The 19,729-nt window shown below is 41.9% G+C and overlaps 2 protein-coding genes across 3 annotated transcripts; one reads left to right on the forward strand and one right to left on the reverse strand.

The window, feature by feature from the left end:
- Positions 1-1,346: 1,346 nt before the first annotated feature.
- On the forward strand, positions 1,347-8,265 carry ap2s1 (adaptor related protein complex 2 subunit sigma 1). 2 transcript variants are annotated; one of them, XM_010872788.4, is made up of 5 exons: positions 1,347-1,528; positions 3,803-3,952; positions 4,546-4,659; positions 5,682-5,741; positions 6,756-8,265. In XM_010872788.4, the coding sequence occupies exons 1-5, from the start codon at positions 1,526-1,528 to the stop codon at positions 6,855-6,857; spliced, it is 429 nt and encodes a 142-aa protein (XP_010871090.1). In that variant the 5' UTR covers positions 1,347-1,525; the 3' UTR covers positions 6,858-8,265. The 2 variants fall into 2 exon arrangements, with proteins under 2 accessions (XP_010871090.1, XP_019902515.1); XM_020046956.2 differs by lacking the exon at positions 4,546-4,659.
- A 670-nt stretch (positions 8,266-8,935) lies between these two features.
- rab4b (RAB4B, member RAS oncogene family) lies at positions 8,936-19,458 on the reverse strand. The gene is made up of 8 exons (XM_029122104.2): positions 19,270-19,458; positions 15,206-15,286; positions 13,110-13,224; positions 12,923-12,985; positions 11,803-11,957; positions 11,067-11,162; positions 10,804-10,952; positions 8,936-10,696 (listed from the first exon to the last, which is right to left on the reverse strand). Exons 1-7 carry the CDS (start codon positions 19,283-19,285, stop codon positions 10,837-10,839), a joined length of 642 nt encoding a protein of 213 aa, XP_028977937.1. The 5' UTR covers positions 19,286-19,458; the 3' UTR covers positions 8,936-10,696; positions 10,804-10,836.
- Between the last annotated feature and the right edge of the window lie 271 nt (positions 19,459-19,729).

Here is a 19,729-nt window from a genome sequence, read left to right on the forward strand (position 1 = left end):
CACTGTGACAAGTCGGCCCAAAGTTACAGATCCCTCTTGACTTAGAACGTTTTGTTTTTGGTTTATAACCGATGAATGAAATTGGGGAAACGCTCCAAGTCGTTCATACTTTCCTATTCATTTTCAACCACAACAGCCTTGGAAAACCATTGGAAAACAAACACAGCAAAGCAAGCTGACCAGAGAGGAGCTGCCCTGTTTTCTGCTTGATTTCCCCCTTTCTTTCTGCCTCTCTATCCCACCTCAACTCTCTCTCTCTCTCTCTCTGCAGCTGAAATATTTCTGGGTCCCAGGGGCAGGCACATTCCTCCCACTCACAGTTGTGCAATCCCTGACAATCACCACCCTCCCCCTATTGGCCTCCCCAACCTAACACTCGGCGCAGAGGAGATGTCCAGGCTGTCTGGACAATGTTTTGCAGTGGATCGACTACCCACCAGACCAGTAAACAAACGCATGGTCTCTGACCCTGCAGAAAACAGACTAATTGATATAATGTAAAAGACTGATCTTCCATTTTGTCAGTGCTTGATTTGGGATTTATATATAAAAAAAGGGGTAATACCTGACTGTGTGAAAGATAGTGCTCATTCTTCTTTGTTGTTTTTGGGGAGATTGGAAGTTATGTTTCTTCCCATGTAAGTGTCACCCTCTGCAAATAGGTTTTATAGTTAAAAGCATGAAGCAGTAGACTATGTAACTAAATATTGATGTTGCATAGATGTCCCGCTTCTGAGGTGTATTATGGTTTACACAGATCGTTGATAACTTAATAGTTCAAAATATTTAAGTTAAAATTATATAAGACGTCGTCATTATAGCGCTTCCTTTTTCATAATCATTCTGGGTCTTAGATTTTATTGTAATTTTCCATTATAATTTAGACAATTTCACTTCAAGAACACAGCAACTCAGAGCGTGATTCTTCGTCAAATATACTTAAAGTGATGTACAATAATAAATAATAAGACATTTATTTTACACAACATTATGCTCCTTTCCTTTCTGATGAATGGTTTGCTTGCTTGGTATAATCGACCAAAACTAAGCCAAATATTGATTCCATCCGATCTGGGCCATGTTCAGTTGCAAAACGTTCTCAAAGGTTGCAGATATTAATTTTTGGAATAGAACTGACGTGGCTCAGAATTCTACATGTCAAAGAAGTAGGTTTGTTTTACAAATCATCTTTGCAGATGAACGTTCCGAAACGTATATACGTACTGAATGCAGTTTAGGACCTGGCTTTAAGAATCTGCAGCTGACAGAAGAAACTATACCTCGGTGCATGATGGTTCTTGTAGGGAATTCGAAAGTTTTCTAACGAGCTCCGTGTCCAATAAACCTACATTTCCCACAAAGCCTCGTCAATAGCTCGTCTTACACATCCTGCTCCGGGAAGATAGCGGGCAAGCAGCCGTCCAAAAAGGCCTATCATTTCTATAAATTCATGTAAAATCATATAGTTATTAATCAGGCTACGGGAATTCATATTGCTTAAAGCAGCCGCATCAAAGAAGAGAAAATGGTATGTTTGGAATTTGGTCAATTTTGTGGTAGTCTGTTTGCTTAAACGTTAGCATAGGAGCTAACTAGCTAACCGTAATGTCTTTCACAGTTGAAATGGTTACCTACTAACTAGAAATTATAAACGACTTGATAATAATGGAATATCACTTAGCAATGTAAACAAATGTATTTACAATAACTAAATCCAGTTCTCCGATTTGTTTTACGAATCAACTGACATGTATTGATGTCACCAGCCGGCCATATACAGTATATCATTAACGTTAGTAGTTGTCTATCTAGCTAGCGTAGTTATCGAAAAACAACAGGGACACGCCGGGGTGGGGCTAGCTGAGTACAGTATTCGACTCCACATTACGAAGATTGTGAAAAGTTGAGTTATGTCTGTGTGACATTTTTTAATGTCAGCACTATTTCCCGGATTTAAATAATTTTTCCAAATGTAACTTCCGGCAATTATTTTGGTGCTCTGATCTCTAGTTTATTATTAAAAACAATTTGTCACATTGCATTCGCGATTCAATTAGCATTAATATATCGAACTCCCATTTGAAGTGGAGCTCTGTATACAAAGCTATGATGGGGTTAGCTCTACAAAGCTTGTTGTCAAGAAGTTATAGTGTAGTACTGTTAAACTGGGCATTTCGAATCCTTATGGTTGATTGGCTGATAGCTGTGGTATATGTAAGCAGGTACCCACGAGGGGTGTGTTATATGGGCAATATACTACGGCGAAGAGCTGTTTTTAGGCACGATGCAATTGAAGCAGGTAAGTGGTGTCATGTCTTACCCTTGGAATGAAGTCTCGGGTACCAGGTCTATCAGACTACACTCAAATACTTTTATACCTCGACTATCAATAACTAACTTGAAGAAATAAGGAGTAATGAGGAAACCAAAACAGCACTGTTTAATGCATTTTAATTAATTGCCCACCTTTAGGATAATCTTACAGTGGTGGTCTAGTTTGTTTAACATTCATATCAAAAAAGCTAAAGTTAAAAATGTGGGCAATTAATAAAAAATGCATGAGTCTGTAATAATTCTGTTGTTTGTGCCTCATTACCATCCATGGTGCAAACACAACTCCATGTCCTTTTGCTTGTTTGTCTACCCCTAGCTGACACATTGTACATGACAGCATTGCAGTGCAACAGTGAATAATCACAAGTTGTTTAACAAAATGACCAGAAAGATAAACCATTTGTTCATTTATGGCCAGAAACAAATACATTTGTATATTTAGGGCCATATTCTGGCAATTAACAGGCAATTATCCAATTAATTGTGATTATCTGAATCGTTTAACTGCAATAGTAAAAATAAACACCCAAGTGTCAATCATGGTAGACACTGTGATCAGTTGTGAAATCAGGGACCATTGTATGTACCGAATGTCATGACACACACGCGGTAGGTGGCCTGGCCTTGACAACTTGGCGTTCTGAATCGCTTTTTATAGTGCCACAATCTGGCCAAGCAGTGTAGTTTATCAAATGCCTGATCTCAATGGCAATACGCATCATTAATTTAACTGTCATCACATGGCAAGTGGTGTCTGAGATCCTGTGTGATGAATGTAAGTGTGCATACACAGACTTAATTTGTGTGGGACAGTTCAGTTAATGTAGTTTGAATCTCTTATGACTAACAGAAAGAATGGGAAACCAAGCTCTATTATGTTAAGGGAGAAATTGGTCATTTCCTCTCTCTAGAGTCTTCAAGGGCAATTGCAGAAACATTATTTACAACTTTAGATTAGCAGCTAACTTTATAACAACCACTGCAGCTAACTACAACGTTTTGCTTGGAATTTCAGTTTTATAGACTGTCCAGCCTATCGTAGAACTATAACCGAGCGAACACTATTGTCCTAGACAAATGGAGCAGGACAGAGAGAGCTTCATATGTTTAGACCTAGCTTCAGGAGATTACTTGGTAACAGCTACTGTAGCTAGGTTGGCCTTCTTTCTAACTTAATGCAACATGGAATTCTCATTGTTATAGCCTCTCCTGCCCCTGGAATAACCATGTGACCACAGAGTAAACAAAATATCATAGGTCCGCCGGACAGATATTGATGGTACCTTACTACTACATAGCTATTTTGCTGCTTAGATGGGGAGCTGTCAAGGAGAAATGTGTCCAACCACAGCTCACTTTTCAGGTCCATATTGGCCTGTCTATTCCTCCAATACCTGTATTTATTTGTCCCCAGAGATTTATCCATTCTTGATTAAACCTTCTTTCCACATACTATTCTATCATACAGATCCGCTTCATCCTGATCCAGAACCGAGCAGGGAAGACCCGTCTGGCCAAGTGGTACATGCAGTTTGACGACGATGAGAAGCAGAAACTGATTGAGGAGGTGCATGCTGTGGTGACGGTCCGTGACGCCAAGCACACCAACTTTGTGGAGGTAGGATCAGATTTTTATTTTTTGCTGTTCAGTGTCACTGCCACGCCCATCCTGCCACACCCTTCCAGCCTCAGAGCCACACACAACTAGCTTCAAGTTACCAGTAGGGCGGGGCTGATCAATCCTGTTCCTGGACAGCTATCATCCATTCAAGAATGCCTTGTAAGCGACCAGAATTGGGTACTGCTCGTTGATCAGCAGCTCAGACTTTTCGCTCTTTACTATAAAGCTTCTGGTTATGTCTTGTATGTATGGTCACTTTGTGGATGACATCATGGGTGCACCTGTTAGACATTATCCAGTCTATATTCGCAAATAGTTTTGTATTTTAGCATCAGCTTCATCTGGCCACTTCCTTATTAAGTGCATCACCGGTACTTCCTGTACTGTTCAACCTTTTTGAGATCTCTCTTGGTAGACAATATGGTCTGCAGCTTAGCTTACTTACTTTTTGGTATTCTAACTCCGGTGTGCAAGATGTTGAGACTTCCTTGATATTAGTAGTCACACCAAATGTTGTAAAAACAAAATGACACTCCCCCTTTTGTCATACCCGAGTCTGTCATTGAGATGCTTGCTGGTCTTGTCTCCAGTTCAGAAACTTCAAAATCATCTATAGGCGCTACGCTGGCCTGTACTTCTGTATTTGTGTGGACGTGACAGACAACAACCTGGCTTACCTGGAAGGCATTCACAACTTTGTGGAGGTATGTGACACTAGCATAACGCTATTCAACATGACACAGCCAGCATCCGTGTGATTTTTGTCAGCTCACAGATTCTAGTGACAAATGTGCTGTGATTGTAAGATATTCCTGAGCACCATTGTAAAAACCCTTTCAGTTTGGAAAGGCTTACAAAGCCAATTCTATGGTTCTGGGGCTCCTGGAAATCCCAGTACCCTTTTATCTTATATTTGGTTTTGGACGGCCATCTGTTAAAGAACAACAACAGTCAAAACCTCTTTATTGTCGTCAGTCAAATCCCCTCCCCATCTCAAAAATCCAAGCTTGGAAACACATCATGGGTTTAAAAAACCATATGACTTCCAGTTCTCGCCCACTGGCCCACAGACATAGCAGTGCACACGTTTCCCAGAACAAACCGCTGCACACCTGAACCTCATTGTGACCGCTGTTGCCCTGAAACACTAATTGTAAAAATAACAACATTTAAATCTGCTGAAAATCTGCCTTGGGGCAAATTCGTCTCAGCACTGCTAGATGGTAAGGAATGTTTTATAGGTTCATTATCTTATCAGTGTGGTGCACACTCCTCTGGACTGGACTATCTCTGCATACACACCCATGTAGAGTCTGTCGACCTGACACAAAAGACTAAAACAAAATGGGGGAAGGACAGATTTCTTCTTTCGTTCAAATTCCCCAATAACATTCCCTGAGCAGAGTTGATTCCCGGTCGAGGGGAAATAGCAGAACAGCTCGCACCGTGCTCCCTGTCCTGGGGACAGGCGGAATGTGGCAATGAAGAAAAACAGCTCAGATCCCAACACAGTTCAAGAGCACCGTGACCCGGAATACTTCCTCAGGCCCTCACAGTATCACGGCTGCCATATCAAATGATTCTGTATTGTCTTCGTTTTGAACTTACTACAGTGATATACAGTACAGACCAAAGCCTAGTTCCTCGGTACTGTACTGTGTCCTGACTACACATTAGGCCACGTAGCTATTGGAGCAAATTATTTTGTCTGTCTTCTAACCCTTAGGTACTGAATGAGTATTTCCACAACGTGTGTGAGTTGGACCTGGTGTTCAACTTCTATAAGGTAAGGGCAAAAGTGTTTCATTTTAAAACCCACAAACGCTCAGTGCTACAAGAAGCACAACAAAGAATAAAATAAAACAGAGGAGAAGAAAACCAAACAAGTTCACTCCTCCTCCTGCTTAATGTGGCACGTAGGTGCCATGGCAACAGAGGTACATGATTACACAACCGTCTTTATCAGTTTGGTTAACCACATGGCTATGGTGGGTCCAATTGAATACCTCATGTACGTAAGAATTCAGACCCATTGCCGTGACAATCCAAAGGTTGTTCACTACTTGGATCATCCGTGTGATGTTTGTAGAACGTGCTGAGCACAACTGCGGCAAAAACAATTGACTGGACTAGATGTAGAAAGGCCCATACTTGTCTAAGGTCCCCACACCTCAGTGCATATTTGAGCAAAAACCAAACCATGAAGTATAAAAGGAACTGTCCTTAGTCCTCCAATATAGATGTGTTGATCATAGATCTACAAAAGGTTATTAAAATATTGAAAGTTTCCAGGAGTACAGTGGGCTCCCTTATGTTGAAATAAAATACGTTTTGAACCACCAAGACTCTTGGTCTTCTGAGAGAGAGGATCTAAAAGGAAGAATGGGAGAAACTGCCTAAATCAGTTTTGTAAAGCTGGTAGACATTCCCTTCTTTGGAAGCTGCATTGCTACCAAAGGCACTTGTACAAAGTACTGAATAAAGAGTCAGAGCATTTATGTATGTGAGATATTTTCAATAAGTTGGCACACATTTCTAAAAAGGTTTTCACTTTGTTATTATGAGGTATTGTGGATAGAATGTTGGCATTGTTGTCATGAATTGTAAATGAAGTCTATAACACCAACATTTGTAAAAATCAGTCTGTAAAACCTTTAGAAGGCACTGTACATTACAGTATGGAGATGAATCGTCAGAATTTGTCTGCAGATTTCTACTGTTTTAAATAAAAGCTGTCTGTGTCTGCTCTCTGTTTGGTCCTTTTAAGCTGCGTCTAACGGTCCTGTGTGTTCTGTCCTAGGTGTATACAGTGGTGGACGAAATGTTCCTGGCAGGGGAGATCAGAGAGACAAGTCAGACCAAGGTCCTCAAGCAGCTGCTGATGCTCCAGTCCCTCGAGTAGAACAGAGCAGCCATCTTTAAGTGTCCATTACCCACACCCCATCAATATCACTCTGGAAAATTCACCAGAATGTCAGATAGAAATGCTATGTGTAGAACAGGCATTGTTTTTTATCAGCCAGATTTGGGAAACAAGTCAGTTCTACACATTAAATTTCTCTCTGGAACATTAAGGAATTTACAACTGTCTGATTATGCCCCATAAAGGATGTCAATACGCCCTGCAGATATGGCCTTTAACATTCCTTAGTCGCCAGTTCATGTAAAATCATATGGAAGAGCTTTCATTGGGTGTTTATCAAAACGAGATAAAACCATCCAGATTAGAATATTTGCAGGGCAGCTAAGTGCTGTACACAGCCCTGCCGAGACTGGTTTCCCCTCGTCATGAGCTGGAGGCTGTGCTCACTTAAGCCTACACCAGTAGAATGGACGACGAGGATGCCACGCTGTTCCGGCAACCCGAGGGACACTACAGTAGCTAACAAGCATCATGAAACCCTTATATTCTGCTTGCCTGATCTCCCTGTCTACTGAACACTGCATGTCTGTCTGGGTGAATCGTCGTTGGTGCTGCTTTGAAGTCGTTGACCTCTAGTGGTGGAGTGCACTCACCACGAGTGCTGCTAAGAGGTCTGGTAATGGCAACCTGTGTAAGGTCGTATACACTCACTGGGTATTATGTAGAATGAGGTTTCCAGGCTTAAATAAGTCGATAATGGCAGGTGTGATAAGTGTACAGTGATTGCATTTCACGTCAGGTAAATCAGGCAATGTTTCCTCTCGACATTTGGTGCTTGTTAGCTAGTTACACCCAGATATTTTCACTTAAACACACACAAATACTTGAGTTGATGATAACTAAACATAAAGAACAATTGAAAGGAATTCTAGTTAATGGAAATAGTGAAATATATTTACCTAAAGCAGTACTGTGATGTTTTTTGTATGGTCTTTATATATAGTGTATTCTATGCATTATCGTGTGAAACCCGTGTGTGGTCCATTCCAGGTTTGTCCCTAAGCCTTGTCATCGGGTGTCACACACATTTCAATTTGTGGACATTTCTCAATATTCCCTGGACAACTCACTCGTACAGTGTCAACCATGAGGCTAAATCATGACCAAAACTCCTAAAAGGCACCTCTCTATTAGGTCTGTGAGATCAACTTGTAACTCCTCGGTCTTACATGTCCCAACAACGCAGGTTTAACACATTACCATTTTGCTCTGTTATAATTTTGTATTTTTTATATTTGTTTTGGCTATAGTAAAATGTATTGCTTCCCCCTGTGAGACTGTTGTTGGAGAATACTTCAGGTGTTTCTGTTTCCTGTTGCTGAAATATCCTGGTCATTTTATTCTAGTCAGTGTATATAAAAATAGTAAAACTTAAAAACTCTTGTGATTTTTGCACTGTCAACTTTTCTTTTTAAGGTGAGAAATGTTCAAAATACAGATGTTGGGAAGAAGCACCAGAGAAATTTCTTCATCTTTGTAGTGATGTTGCACCATCTGGGGGAAAGTATTGGTCATTACAGCCTCCCCCAGTGATCAATAAATCAATCAATATATTCACTTCAGCTACATTAACCCAGTCTGCCTGTTACTCCACTGACCCATTAACATAAATTCAGACAATTAGAAAGCATTTACTGTGTAGATTAGAGTTGGAAGACTCCAATGATTGTCTAACCCCCACCCAACTGTGTGTTCTGTGGGTGAAAGGCAAGGAGTAAATCAAACATACCACAGGTTAACACAGGTTAAAAACAAGCAATGTTTACTAGGACAATCTGTTCAATGAACAAGCAAACACTTCCCCACCAGAAACAAACCCATTGCATCTTATTTACAGCACAGATTATTCAGATGTACAGCAGTCCTTCAAATGATTCCATCACATTTGTTACTAAGCAACAACTGAGTGAAGTTAACAAATGACAGTAGACCAACCGTATGAAGTTAATCACATCATATAGTCTAATATTATATGTTTTCAATGCACTCAGCATACATAATGCATTATAGGTCAGGGTTCAATTGTTCAAGAAGCACGGCATAAATCACTACCGAGTCTGACTGTGTCAGTCATTGGTCTACGCGCACGCGCGCGCGCGCGCACACACACACACACACACACAGGAAGTCACAGGAGACTACATCAACCCAGCAGCAGCAAGCAATGAGTCAACAAGAAATGGCATGGAGTCATTCTACCACAACAACCTGGTGACTAGAGAACAGACAAGCCTGTCACTCCAACACCAAAGGAGACACAGGACAAAATCTCAGTTGTTCTTCAGTAATGAATGATTAACCTTTGCAATTGGTAATTTATTACAGTATATAACTCAATTCATATAAAGTGTACATTACAATTCTTTACAGTATAAATAAAAAGAAATCTCAGAAAAAGTGCACTTGCAGAAGAGAGGAGAAAAAAAAATTATTACACAAAGCAAGTATTTTTTTGGTTTATCCTCCTGAAATGGTACCAGTCTCTCAGGTTGATGTCACAGTGGCATTTTTAATAGCCATGTGTTCCACACCATTTCAGTGTAACAGATAAGCCGCTCTTAGTGGCGTGCAAACCGCAGCATTGCTAGAAAGTAGGTAAGGATACAGAATCTGAAATCGAACAGGTTTTGTCTTTGACCACCAATCGGAAATAGATTCTGTAAGACGAGTAAAAACAAAAAGTGCACTTGAACGTTTCAGACCGCAGCCTGGCCTTTAACCTGAATATTTCCCACTAAGACACGGAAAACAGCCTAGCTTCCTGTGACCCGTCTGTCTTATCAGTGAGTGCAGAGCAGCAGGGAAACAAAAAGGGCAGAGATCTCCACCTGAGATAGAATGCAGACAGAACATATGACCACAACGTGGCCAGGGCAAAGCATTGATTTGATGTATCACACCTGCAGCTGATAATGGAAAACAAGTGGTTCACTATTTTTATTAATTTAAAATGTAACTGAAAGCCCACTTCTCCTTGTGCTTTGGACACTGCCTTCATGTCTGTGTGCCCTACAGGAGTCTGAAGGTACTGACAGTTTGGACTTGTGTACTGCAAATGGGGAGATTGAGGGGATAGTACATGTTCACCAGGTAAATACCTTTTCCTTAAAAGGCCCGGCTAGAAATACATCTTCAGTTTCAAACTGACACAGTGTTCATCAAATTAGAATCAACGCAGTTTACAGTGAATGTCAGGTAACATGAGGCAAATGTTAGACTGATTCCATGTGGAAGTCAGGGGAACTTTCAGAGGGAAACGGTCTGTTTACTGACCCAATAACGTACTCGTACCTGGGTGTCAACAAATGTCTCTTCCCGTCTGGGTTTGGGAGACTTAGGTGTGTCAGAAGATGACTGGCAGGTGCCGGCTATGGATCTACCCAGCTTATTAAAAATCAAAGATAGGGTCATCGCGCTTTGATGGCTATAACACAAAAACAACCTTACAAAGCAGTCAAACAGGTTGCATCTGTATGAGGAAGTTAACCAAGCGTTGTTTTACATTTCATCTTTCATGGACTTTTGGTAATGTATGTACATGTATGTCTTGATTAAAAACCCATGAAAAGGGTAAAAGTGGGACAGTCCCTACACACAACCCTGAACCAAACATGGACTCTTCTTTGTGTGTCCCCAGTACAGGTCAAACCACATGGTCTCCAAGCCCAGGAAACTTCACAGGGCAGGAAATACAAACTCTTACCAAGGGCCAGGGGTTAGCAGGTGCTTTCTTGATGGCAACCTGTCCAGGTAAGCTCTTAGGTGTGTAAGGTGTTGCAGAAGGAAGAGGAGTCCTGCACATCCAAAAACACCTAAAGCTGAGGGAGGTCATTTAAAAATATTAAAATAATAACATTGCATCGGTAGTCATAATAAATATATGCGCACACAGGCGGGTTTCAAGGAGGTGACGTGGTCTACTGACCCTGTGTGGGTTGGAGTGAAGCGGTTCCTGACACTAGCAGTTACACTGCTGCTTGGTCTGTGCCGTGGAGCCTCTGTGTTGCCTCTGCTGCCTCAGAGAAGCATCGCCATACTGGATACCTGAACCCATCCGCTCTGGGTCTAATTCACCTGACACACACACACACAGTTTTAAACAACAGACATCCAAAGGCATTTAAAAATCCAACAGGCACACCTTTTGAGCACACACGCCTCCTAGGTAAACCTGGGAAGTTTGTTTACCTGACTCGATCTTGTTAAGGATGGTGCGGGCAGTTTTCAGGAAAGCTTCTTCAACATTTTCTCCTGTCAGAGCACTGGTCTCCAGGAACATCAGGTCTGTAACGGCCAGTCAACTGGTCAACTCCCTCACCGTGCCAAGAACAGAACAGTGGCCCACACAGGCTAATGGATAAGCAAACCTCTAAAACTAGGGAGTTAGCTAGAAAGAGACTGAACATGGCCTGGGGATGACTGGGGGTATTTGGTGTAACGAGTTGATGAGGAAGCTTGCAGCGATGAACATTCAAAGAGCTAGTAAATAACCAATGAAAAATGCTCGCACATTTTCTTAGCAAATACTGTGGTCCAGTCCAGACCGGTGAGTCACTGTTCTCCCTGCACTGTCAGATAGGCTAGCTAAAGACCTGAAAAGTGTTAGACAGACAGTTACCATTCTCCTGTGACAGGCTGGCTAAAGACCTGAAAAGTGTTAGACAGTTACCATTCTCCTGTGACAGGCTGGCTAAAGACCTGAAAAGTGTTAGACAGTTACCATTCTCCTGTGACAGGCTGGCTAAAGACCTGAAAAGTGTTAGACAGTTACCATTCTCCTGTGACAGGCTGGCTAAAGACCTGAAAAGTGTTAGACAGTTACCATTCTCCTGTGACAGGCTGGCTAAAGACCTGAAAAGTGTTAGACAGTTACCATTCTCCTGTGACAGGCTGGCTAAAGACCTGAAAAGTGTTAGACAGTTACCATTCTCCTGCGCGAAGCGCGACGCCTCCAGGAAGGTGACCTCTCGGTCTGCATCCAAGTCCTTCTTGTTCCCACACAAGATGATGACAATGTTGGGGCTGGCCAGTGTCCGCGTGTCTGTCAGCCAGTTGGTCAGGGCGTTGTACGTCTCCCGGCTACAGAGGAGAGACAGGATGGATCCATTAGAACAAATGCTGAAAACTCAGTGTAGTGACCTGGATTCCTGACAACATCAGAGGTCAAATACATATTTTGATGAAGGGAAGTAGAAGTTTTACATATACTGTCCAACAAAAATCTCTAAAGTTCTGTGCCCCACCCCTTCACCTCCCCAAGAACAGATGGAGTCTGACTACCACGTCACATTTTCTACAAACACTATTTCTTTAGGGCGAAGTCACCCATCACCATGGTGACTGCACCCTCGTGTCCATGGCAACGTGGGAGCGGTGAAATAAGCAGAAGGAAGTCCTACGGCTGCAGTGAGTTGGCTAAACCGTGATGTCAGCATAGAACCAAGGTATGACCATCACTCTGCCTCAGTGGAGTTAATATTCCCTCATATCCCCTCAGTCCCCTGGCATTCTGTGCGTGTCTATCTTTAACTTCCTCTGACCTGAACCATGTTAATACACAGCTCTCTGCTCTCCCTCGCCTCCTTCCTAAAGCACTTTGCATCCATCCCCCAACGCCACAACCCCCCGACCCCAGCTCTTTGACACTGTGAATAATGGAGTTCTGCTTTCCAGGCTGCCGCCAGCCAGGAGACTTTGTTACGGGACTGTCACTCTGCATCTCTCAGACGCACACTTTATTAAAGCCCTGTCACTCTGAATTAGCCCACTCACTCCATCTTGATTACAGGACAGGCAATGCCATGGCAACTCAGGGCATATCAAATAAAAAAAACTAACTTTGGCTTGGTGCTGGAATAGAGACATCTATTTCTGTGTCTAAGTGCTTATGACAGTTTTCAGGGCCTGTTGAAATGCCACTGTTCCATTGTCTGGATCAGTGCTCTGTTTTTGTATGCAAACTCATGTTTCTGTCTGTGTGGGAGAGATCAGCACCGTGCAAATGCAGTGGGCTTTGATCATGGGTCTATCGTCGGTCCTCCTACCTTGTGATGTCATAGACTAGCAGTGCCCCTGCAGCTCCACGGTAGTAACTGCGAGTCACAGACCTGCGAGGGGGGGGTTGGGGGACAGCTCAGTTACCCAATCACAGAACCCCAACACAATCGGTTAGCAAGTTAGACCACAAGTCCAGGGCCACGTCACTTTGGGTAACCAATGGGAGGTCTTTACCTGAAGCGCTCCTGTCCAGCTGTGTCCCAGATCTGCAGTTTGACCGTCTTGCCCCCGACGTTGACCACTCTGGAACCAAACTCAACCCCAATGGTGTGGTTGGAGTCCTGCTTGACTGCACAGCGTGAGAGAGGAGCCACCATCATCACACGTCCCGTTTGTTTATGTCTAATGTTTTTGTTCTATAGTTGGCTGGTTTGTGGAAACAACCTTGCCTGAAGGGTAAAAGCCCTATTGGCATGACTGCAGAGTCATTAAGCCCAAGTTTCCAAGACTACACAAAAACATGTGCTACTTCATTTTGGTTCACTGTGTTAATCTACAGTGGGTCTCAAAAGTATTAACCCCCCCACCTGGACGTTTTCAGCATATTATTAACTTGAAAATCAAAATGAATTTAATAAGGAGTTTTTGACATTGATCAACACGAAAAAGTCCACATTGTCAAAGTGAAAACTAAGCTAAATTGTTCTAAATATTTTTTTTAAGTCAATATTGGATATATGATTGGATAAGTATTCACCCCCTTTGCTACAACAAACTTGAATGAGCTGTGGTGCAAACAATTGTCTTTAGAAATCACATAATTAGTTGAATGAGTCCACCTATGTGGAATAAAGTTGTTTCACATGAATTAAGGTTAAATACACTGGTCTCTGGGAGGTCTCAAAGGTTTGTACAATTTCTAACAAAAACTACATCATGAAGACAAAGAAACATGCAGAGAAAATTCAAAATAAGTTCTTCAAAGCACCATTTAGGAGTAGGATATCAGAAAATTTCCAAGTCACTGAATATCGCCCTGAATAAAGTCCATTATTTAGAACAATTAAGAGATAATGGCACAACTGTGACACTGACAGATATCCAGGTAAGAAGGACATTGGTCGAGGAGGCCACCAACAGGCCAATGGAGTTGCAGGCTTTCACAGCTGAGCTGGGAGACACTGTGCATACTGCAACAGCAGCCCAGGTGCTTCACAATAGTGGCCTTTATGGGAGAGTGAAGGAAACCACTAACATCACATCTTGGCTATGGTTTGTCAGAAGGCATGTCACAGCCTGAGACCAAGTACAACAATATTCTACGATCTTCTATGGTCTGATGAGACTAAAATAATGCTTTTAAGCCTCTACGCTAAGCTCTATGTTTGGCACGCCCCTAACGCCACACATCATCTTGAGAACACCATTCCTACTGTGAAGCATGGTGGTGGCAGTATCCTGCCATGGGGATGCTTCGCTGTGTCATGGCTTTGAAAGCTTGTGAAGATAGAGAGCAAAACACATGCAACAAAGTACAGAGAAATCCTAGAAGAAAACCTGCTGAAGTCTGCAAGAGACCAGGGACTTGGGAGAAGACCCATATTCCAAAAGGACAATGACACCAAGCACACAGCCAAAGCCATACTCGACTGGCTTAAATGCAAAATTGTAAATGTCCTTGAGTGGCCGTGTCAAAGTCCAAACAACAATCTAATTAAGAACATTTGGAAATAGTTGAAAAATGTTCACCAACAGTCCCCATCCAACTTGGGGTTTGAGAAATTTTGCAAAGTAGAATGGGCACCAATCACTGTGTCCAGATGTGCAAAGCTGCTAGGGACTTATCCAAATAGACTCAAGGCTGTAATTGCTACCAAGTTTGCCCCTACCAAATATTGACTTCTTGGGGTGAATTCTTATGCAAGCAATTATATTCATATTTGCAATTCATTTATCCCAATTTGCAAGTATAATTTTTCACTGTGATATTATGGACCTTTTGTGTTGATCAGTGAACAACACTCCTAATTAAATCTATTTTGATTGCATATTGTAACACAATATAATGTGGAAAAGCCCAAGGGTGTGAATACTTCTGAGAACCACCATACATGGTTCTGCTGCGTTGTGCTTATTTTAATACCAGAAGGGGGATCAGCATATTAGACGGTTTATGAGCTACTGTTGTCTCCGTCAGATCCAGAGAGATGAACACAGTTTAATTCTTTATCCTAGTTACGCGTGTGTGTGTGTTTCTTAATTAAGGGAAATAAGCAGTTCTTGCAGTACCTGTGGGCAGGGTAATACAGACACACACACAGTCTACTTACACTTAGTCTCAATGAACTGGTGGAGGAGGCAGGATTTCCCTGTCCCCGCACTGCCAATTACCAGGAACTTAAAGAGGAAGTCTGGAAAGAATACGAGAGAGAAACAAAGATGAATACCACACCACAAAACTGAAACTGCTGCTCGCTACCGTTGACACCAATCCTGAATTGTCCTGTCACCATGAGTTGCTTATTTTCAAAGAGTGCTCAATTGTCCTATTTTAACTGGATAATGAGTTGGATAATCACTGCATTTGATGACATGCTAATGCTGATGCCAAATTGCTGAGTGACTTGTTAAGGTTTGGTATGAAGAGAGGTTCAACAGGGGCTTTGTTGTCAACCACTGACAGAATCCGATAGATTTCATTTGTTTGTCTGATTGGTTTGTCGAACAAAGAGCAGTCAGTGATGTTTTTCATGAATCCACGTGAAACAATCTAGTATTAAAATGGAATGACAGTCTGCAGTTGCCTTTGTATTTACCACACTCCTATTTCTGTAATGTTCTTGTAAGTCCTTTAACTCAACGATGTCAGAAAGTTTGTAATATTTAAGTCAAATTATATATTTTTTTATTATGAAAGGGTCTGTTTAGACATTTGTTGTCAAAGTATATATTTGGTAGATGTTTTTCTACCAAATATATGCTTTGACAACAAATGCAATTGGAGAATGAGTAAACAAAATAGGACACTGCCCCTTTTCAAATCATAAATACTATTTGTATTTCTACATGCAGCTTGAAGCAAGTTTCTCACTAACATTATTGCAATTCAGAAGTAAAGTCCTTACAGCATTGTGAATGGGAAATTACTTAATTCTGCCAATAAAGGCCAGGCTTATCTGTTTGGTGTGGCTACTCTCAGAGTACACTGACAGAGACAGCATTTACATGGCCAAACAAGTCCAAACTAGTCTGCGCTGACTTCATACTACCACGTCTTTAAGTGAGATCATCACTATTCTAACCAAAAGGCTATAACTCAGACAAGAAGCTAGCCTGGGTGTCTTTCTCACTGATTCAGCTGGCTAACATTCGAGCAAGACACTGTGGTTTAAAAAAACATTAAAGACAAGCCTCACTGTATAAGAATGGAGGCATTACATTCAAAACCAAGAAGTAGAGCCAGTCAACCAAGTGCATCTGCACAATACAAATGGGGTTCACTGGGAAGCAACAGCACAGATGGTGGTGTGTTGGACCGGGCCTGGTACTTGACCCATCCCACGCAGTTGACCGTCTGTCCCAGGCGCTGACTTGTGGGACGCAGAGCGGGCCAAAGACAGTCTTTGTGCCGTGACCCCAGATAAGGCAGGGGCTATTTGCATGTGTGGGCCAGGGTCAGTACAAGCTATAAGACAGAACAATGGGAATGGATGAGGGAGAGGCTGTGTGTGGAAAAGAGCAGCAGTGGGACAGAAAGACTCACACCAACAAACCCTCCCAAACACACACTCACGCATCACCCCTTTGGCTCAACATTCAGTCTGCTTTACGGTACAGTTGCTTTGGACCACTTCGATCTGGGTTTCACAGTGCTCCGTTTTACTCGCATCTAATTATTTTTGATGCGCAACTTGGATTTTAAGCAGACGCACCAGCGCTGTTCAAAAATTTTTGCATTGTAGCTTTACAGAGCAAATGCCCTTCATGTGCGCCACAATTTCTTTGCGTGTGTGAATACATTTCTCACAGGTTCCGGGAACAAAAGGTCGGCGTAAAACCCAGCAGCTGTTAGCCAGCTAATCTCGGTTAACCCAGAACTAAAGAGTAATTGGCCGGATGGTCTATGAGGTTCTGAGTAAGAACTCAAGCGTTCCATGTGAGTTACGTCACCTTCCCGTCCAAAATGACAACTTCAACAAAATCTGAACAGAATTACAAAAATCCCTTACCTGCACCACCTCGACCCCTGAAATAGTTCTGCACAGCATCCTTAAACCAACCCTTCTTATGCAACCTTTGAATTACAACAGCCAATACGTCTACGCAACTTGGTATGAAAATGTACACGCGGGGGTAGTAATAAGAACTTAAACTTGCAGAGGGAAGTGCCGTTTCTGCCTTCCCGCTAGCGTATGACAAAACTGAATTCTATATTTATTTATTTTTAGATTTTGTGTCCAAGTTGTTTGTGTGAAGAGAACACTCCCTGGAACAAGTATTTCCCCTCGCATTTCCAAATGCGCAAGAAGCATTAGCCTTGTAAACTCACAACGCGAGACTACTTAAGTAACATGAATTGCCTTTCACACCTAGTTTTCATACTCTCAGCGAAGACAGCCTGTGTTGTTATTGTTATTTTATAAATTTTTACATGGACAGTGTACATTAATCAACGTTTCCGTAAATGGCCAGTTTTAGCCCGCCGGCTAATTTTCAAGCGGACTCCCTGGACAGTGTGAACACTGTCTTGGAAAAGAGCCTGTCTGCATGTCTCATGCCATTCAGAGCATCACCTATCTATTCCCACAATCCATAAAGCCTATAGATACACACAAACAATGCAACCAGACACCATGTAACGTTGCAGGTACCAATTAAGGCTACAGCATGCAACTGTGCTCCAGGTGATGCCTTCACCCATTACCGAACAGTTGAGTCACACTATTTACACAATACTAGGTAATAACACAGGCATTGTCATGGTATGTACATTGTGTATAGGCTAAAGCTATAATAAAGAGGGTGTAGGATTAGGTAGGAAAAACCACAAGATCAGTGACCTCACTCACACACATCCAACAGGATGTGTGTTGGAAAAAAGGCCAGCAAGGAAATCAATGGAGTATTAAAGCTGTCTTCTATAGCATTAGGATAGAGCACTTCACTGCTAATGTTGGCATGGTGGTTTATCGTTTCATACAGGGGGGAAAAAGAGATTAGGGGTGGGGGTCCAAGGAAAGATGACAGAGTTATGGGAGGAAGACAGAAGGAGAGAGCCCGTCTCTGGGTGTCAGCAGTGGGCTGCGCAAGATGCAGCAGCAGGGGTGTATAGATACATAAATGGCTGGCTGTTACAAAAACCTAAAAGGAGCACTTTGCTCTCATGCAGGACAAAGAGAACATGCTTGTTCTCAGATTCCAAACCAAAAACCTTAGCAAAGGACTCAATCTTTTTAACTCCTCTTTTTACTGACATAAAAGACTCCAGAGCAACGCGATCATTTTCTACCTCCACAAGTAGCGTAATCTTTGAAGCTATATAAGAATAGAGAAGTTCTGTGTGGCTCACATCGTAAGATCATGGAGACGGCAATGCAAGTGAGGAAACTGTTTAAAAATGTATGCAAGCACAACTGTAAGTTTCTTTTGATAAAACTGCTTGCTAAATTACATAAATATATAGCAAAAATACATGTATTTGTTGAATGTGTTGAACACATTTGGGGGTCATGCCATGTCCTTAAATAATTTCTTAATGTGAACTAAAAATGTATTACAAGCTAAGGTAATGTTCTCAGCTACATCAAGACTTGATTCCCGGAGACACCTTTTAGATGTGTCAACTCCTTTTACATAAAACCAAAAAAAGTTGGCTAATGCCTGTCATTGTGCGGGCCAGTTTTTAATAGGATAGAAAGTTTGACCGAACCTGGCAACTCATTTAACAGCTGCTACAACTCCTGAAGATTGTCTTAAGACAAAATAATAAAATAATGACCACGGTTCCTAGCTTTTAGAGTTAGCGAACTTCCGAACCAAGTTAATCCACGTTTTGTTGGCAGTAATTCAACATTAACGTATCGTTACAATTACTGTAGTTCTTGACAATTGTATTATGGAGAACACGCCTTTCCTACACCTTGTTCCACTTTCACATGCTACGAGACAGTGACATATTGGTGACGTGACTCAGCGTTCAGTTCAAAATAGTATTAGTGGCAATTACAGTTTTTAATGTGAATTTATCTGCATTAGCTAAATTATTGTACCGTTAAACATAAACACATATATATATATAAGTTATATATGTATATAAGTTGACACAACCGAGCCGGTAGTGTCAACTTACCCAGGTAACGAGCTACACAGTAGCTAGCAGGCTAACTAAACGTACCGTATGTTTCAGACATGTCGCACCAGCTTTGAAAACGATGGACTCAATTGGCTTTTCTATGTTGGTTTCTTCGTACAGTATGTAAATGATGTTTTGTTGTTTTCTAAAGTACTTAATACAGCTTCGCCACTGCGTTTCCTTCCCTCACCCAACACAAGCACCACACGCACTCTGAACGTGATGACGACACCATGGTACACGTCATTACGTGACTTATCAGATGGAACTAGCCGCTTGGTTGTGTTTGATGACGGAGGATAATGCATGCAGTGTAGCTGCAATAGTTGACCACACGATGGCAGGCATAGACAAACGTTTTGTCTATCTATTACTCAGTTTACGTGATGAACGTGCTGGAAAATAACTAAAATGATTTAGTCAAAGCAAGAATGACCCTCAAAATTCTATTGTCTTATTCAGGATCTGGCCATAATCGTCACAGAACTCATTGCCTTCTGTG

Source organism: Esox lucius, chromosome 1 (assembly GCF_011004845.1).
Source record: "Esox lucius isolate fEsoLuc1 chromosome 1, fEsoLuc1.pri, whole genome shotgun sequence".
Lineage (NCBI taxonomy): Eukaryota > Metazoa > Chordata > Actinopteri > Esociformes > Esocidae > Esox > Esox lucius.

Coding starts and splice junctions, on each gene's coding strand:
- rab4b (XM_029122104.2), bottom strand. Junction 13,225..15,205: donor CCAGTTCATTGAGACTAAGT/GTAAGTAGACTG, acceptor CACGCTGTGCAG/TCAAGCAGGACTCCAACCAC. Junction 11,958..12,922: donor CTAGTCTATGACATCACAAG/GTAGGAGGACCG, acceptor TCTCCTCTGTAG/CCGGGAGACGTACAACGCCC.
- ap2s1 (XM_010872788.4), top strand. Junction 4,660..5,681: donor GCATTCACAACTTTGTGGAG/GTATGTGACACT, acceptor TCTAACCCTTAG/GTACTGAATGAGTATTTCCA. Junction 5,742..6,755: donor TGGTGTTCAACTTCTATAAG/GTAAGGGCAAAA, acceptor GTTCTGTCCTAG/GTGTATACAGTGGTGGACGA.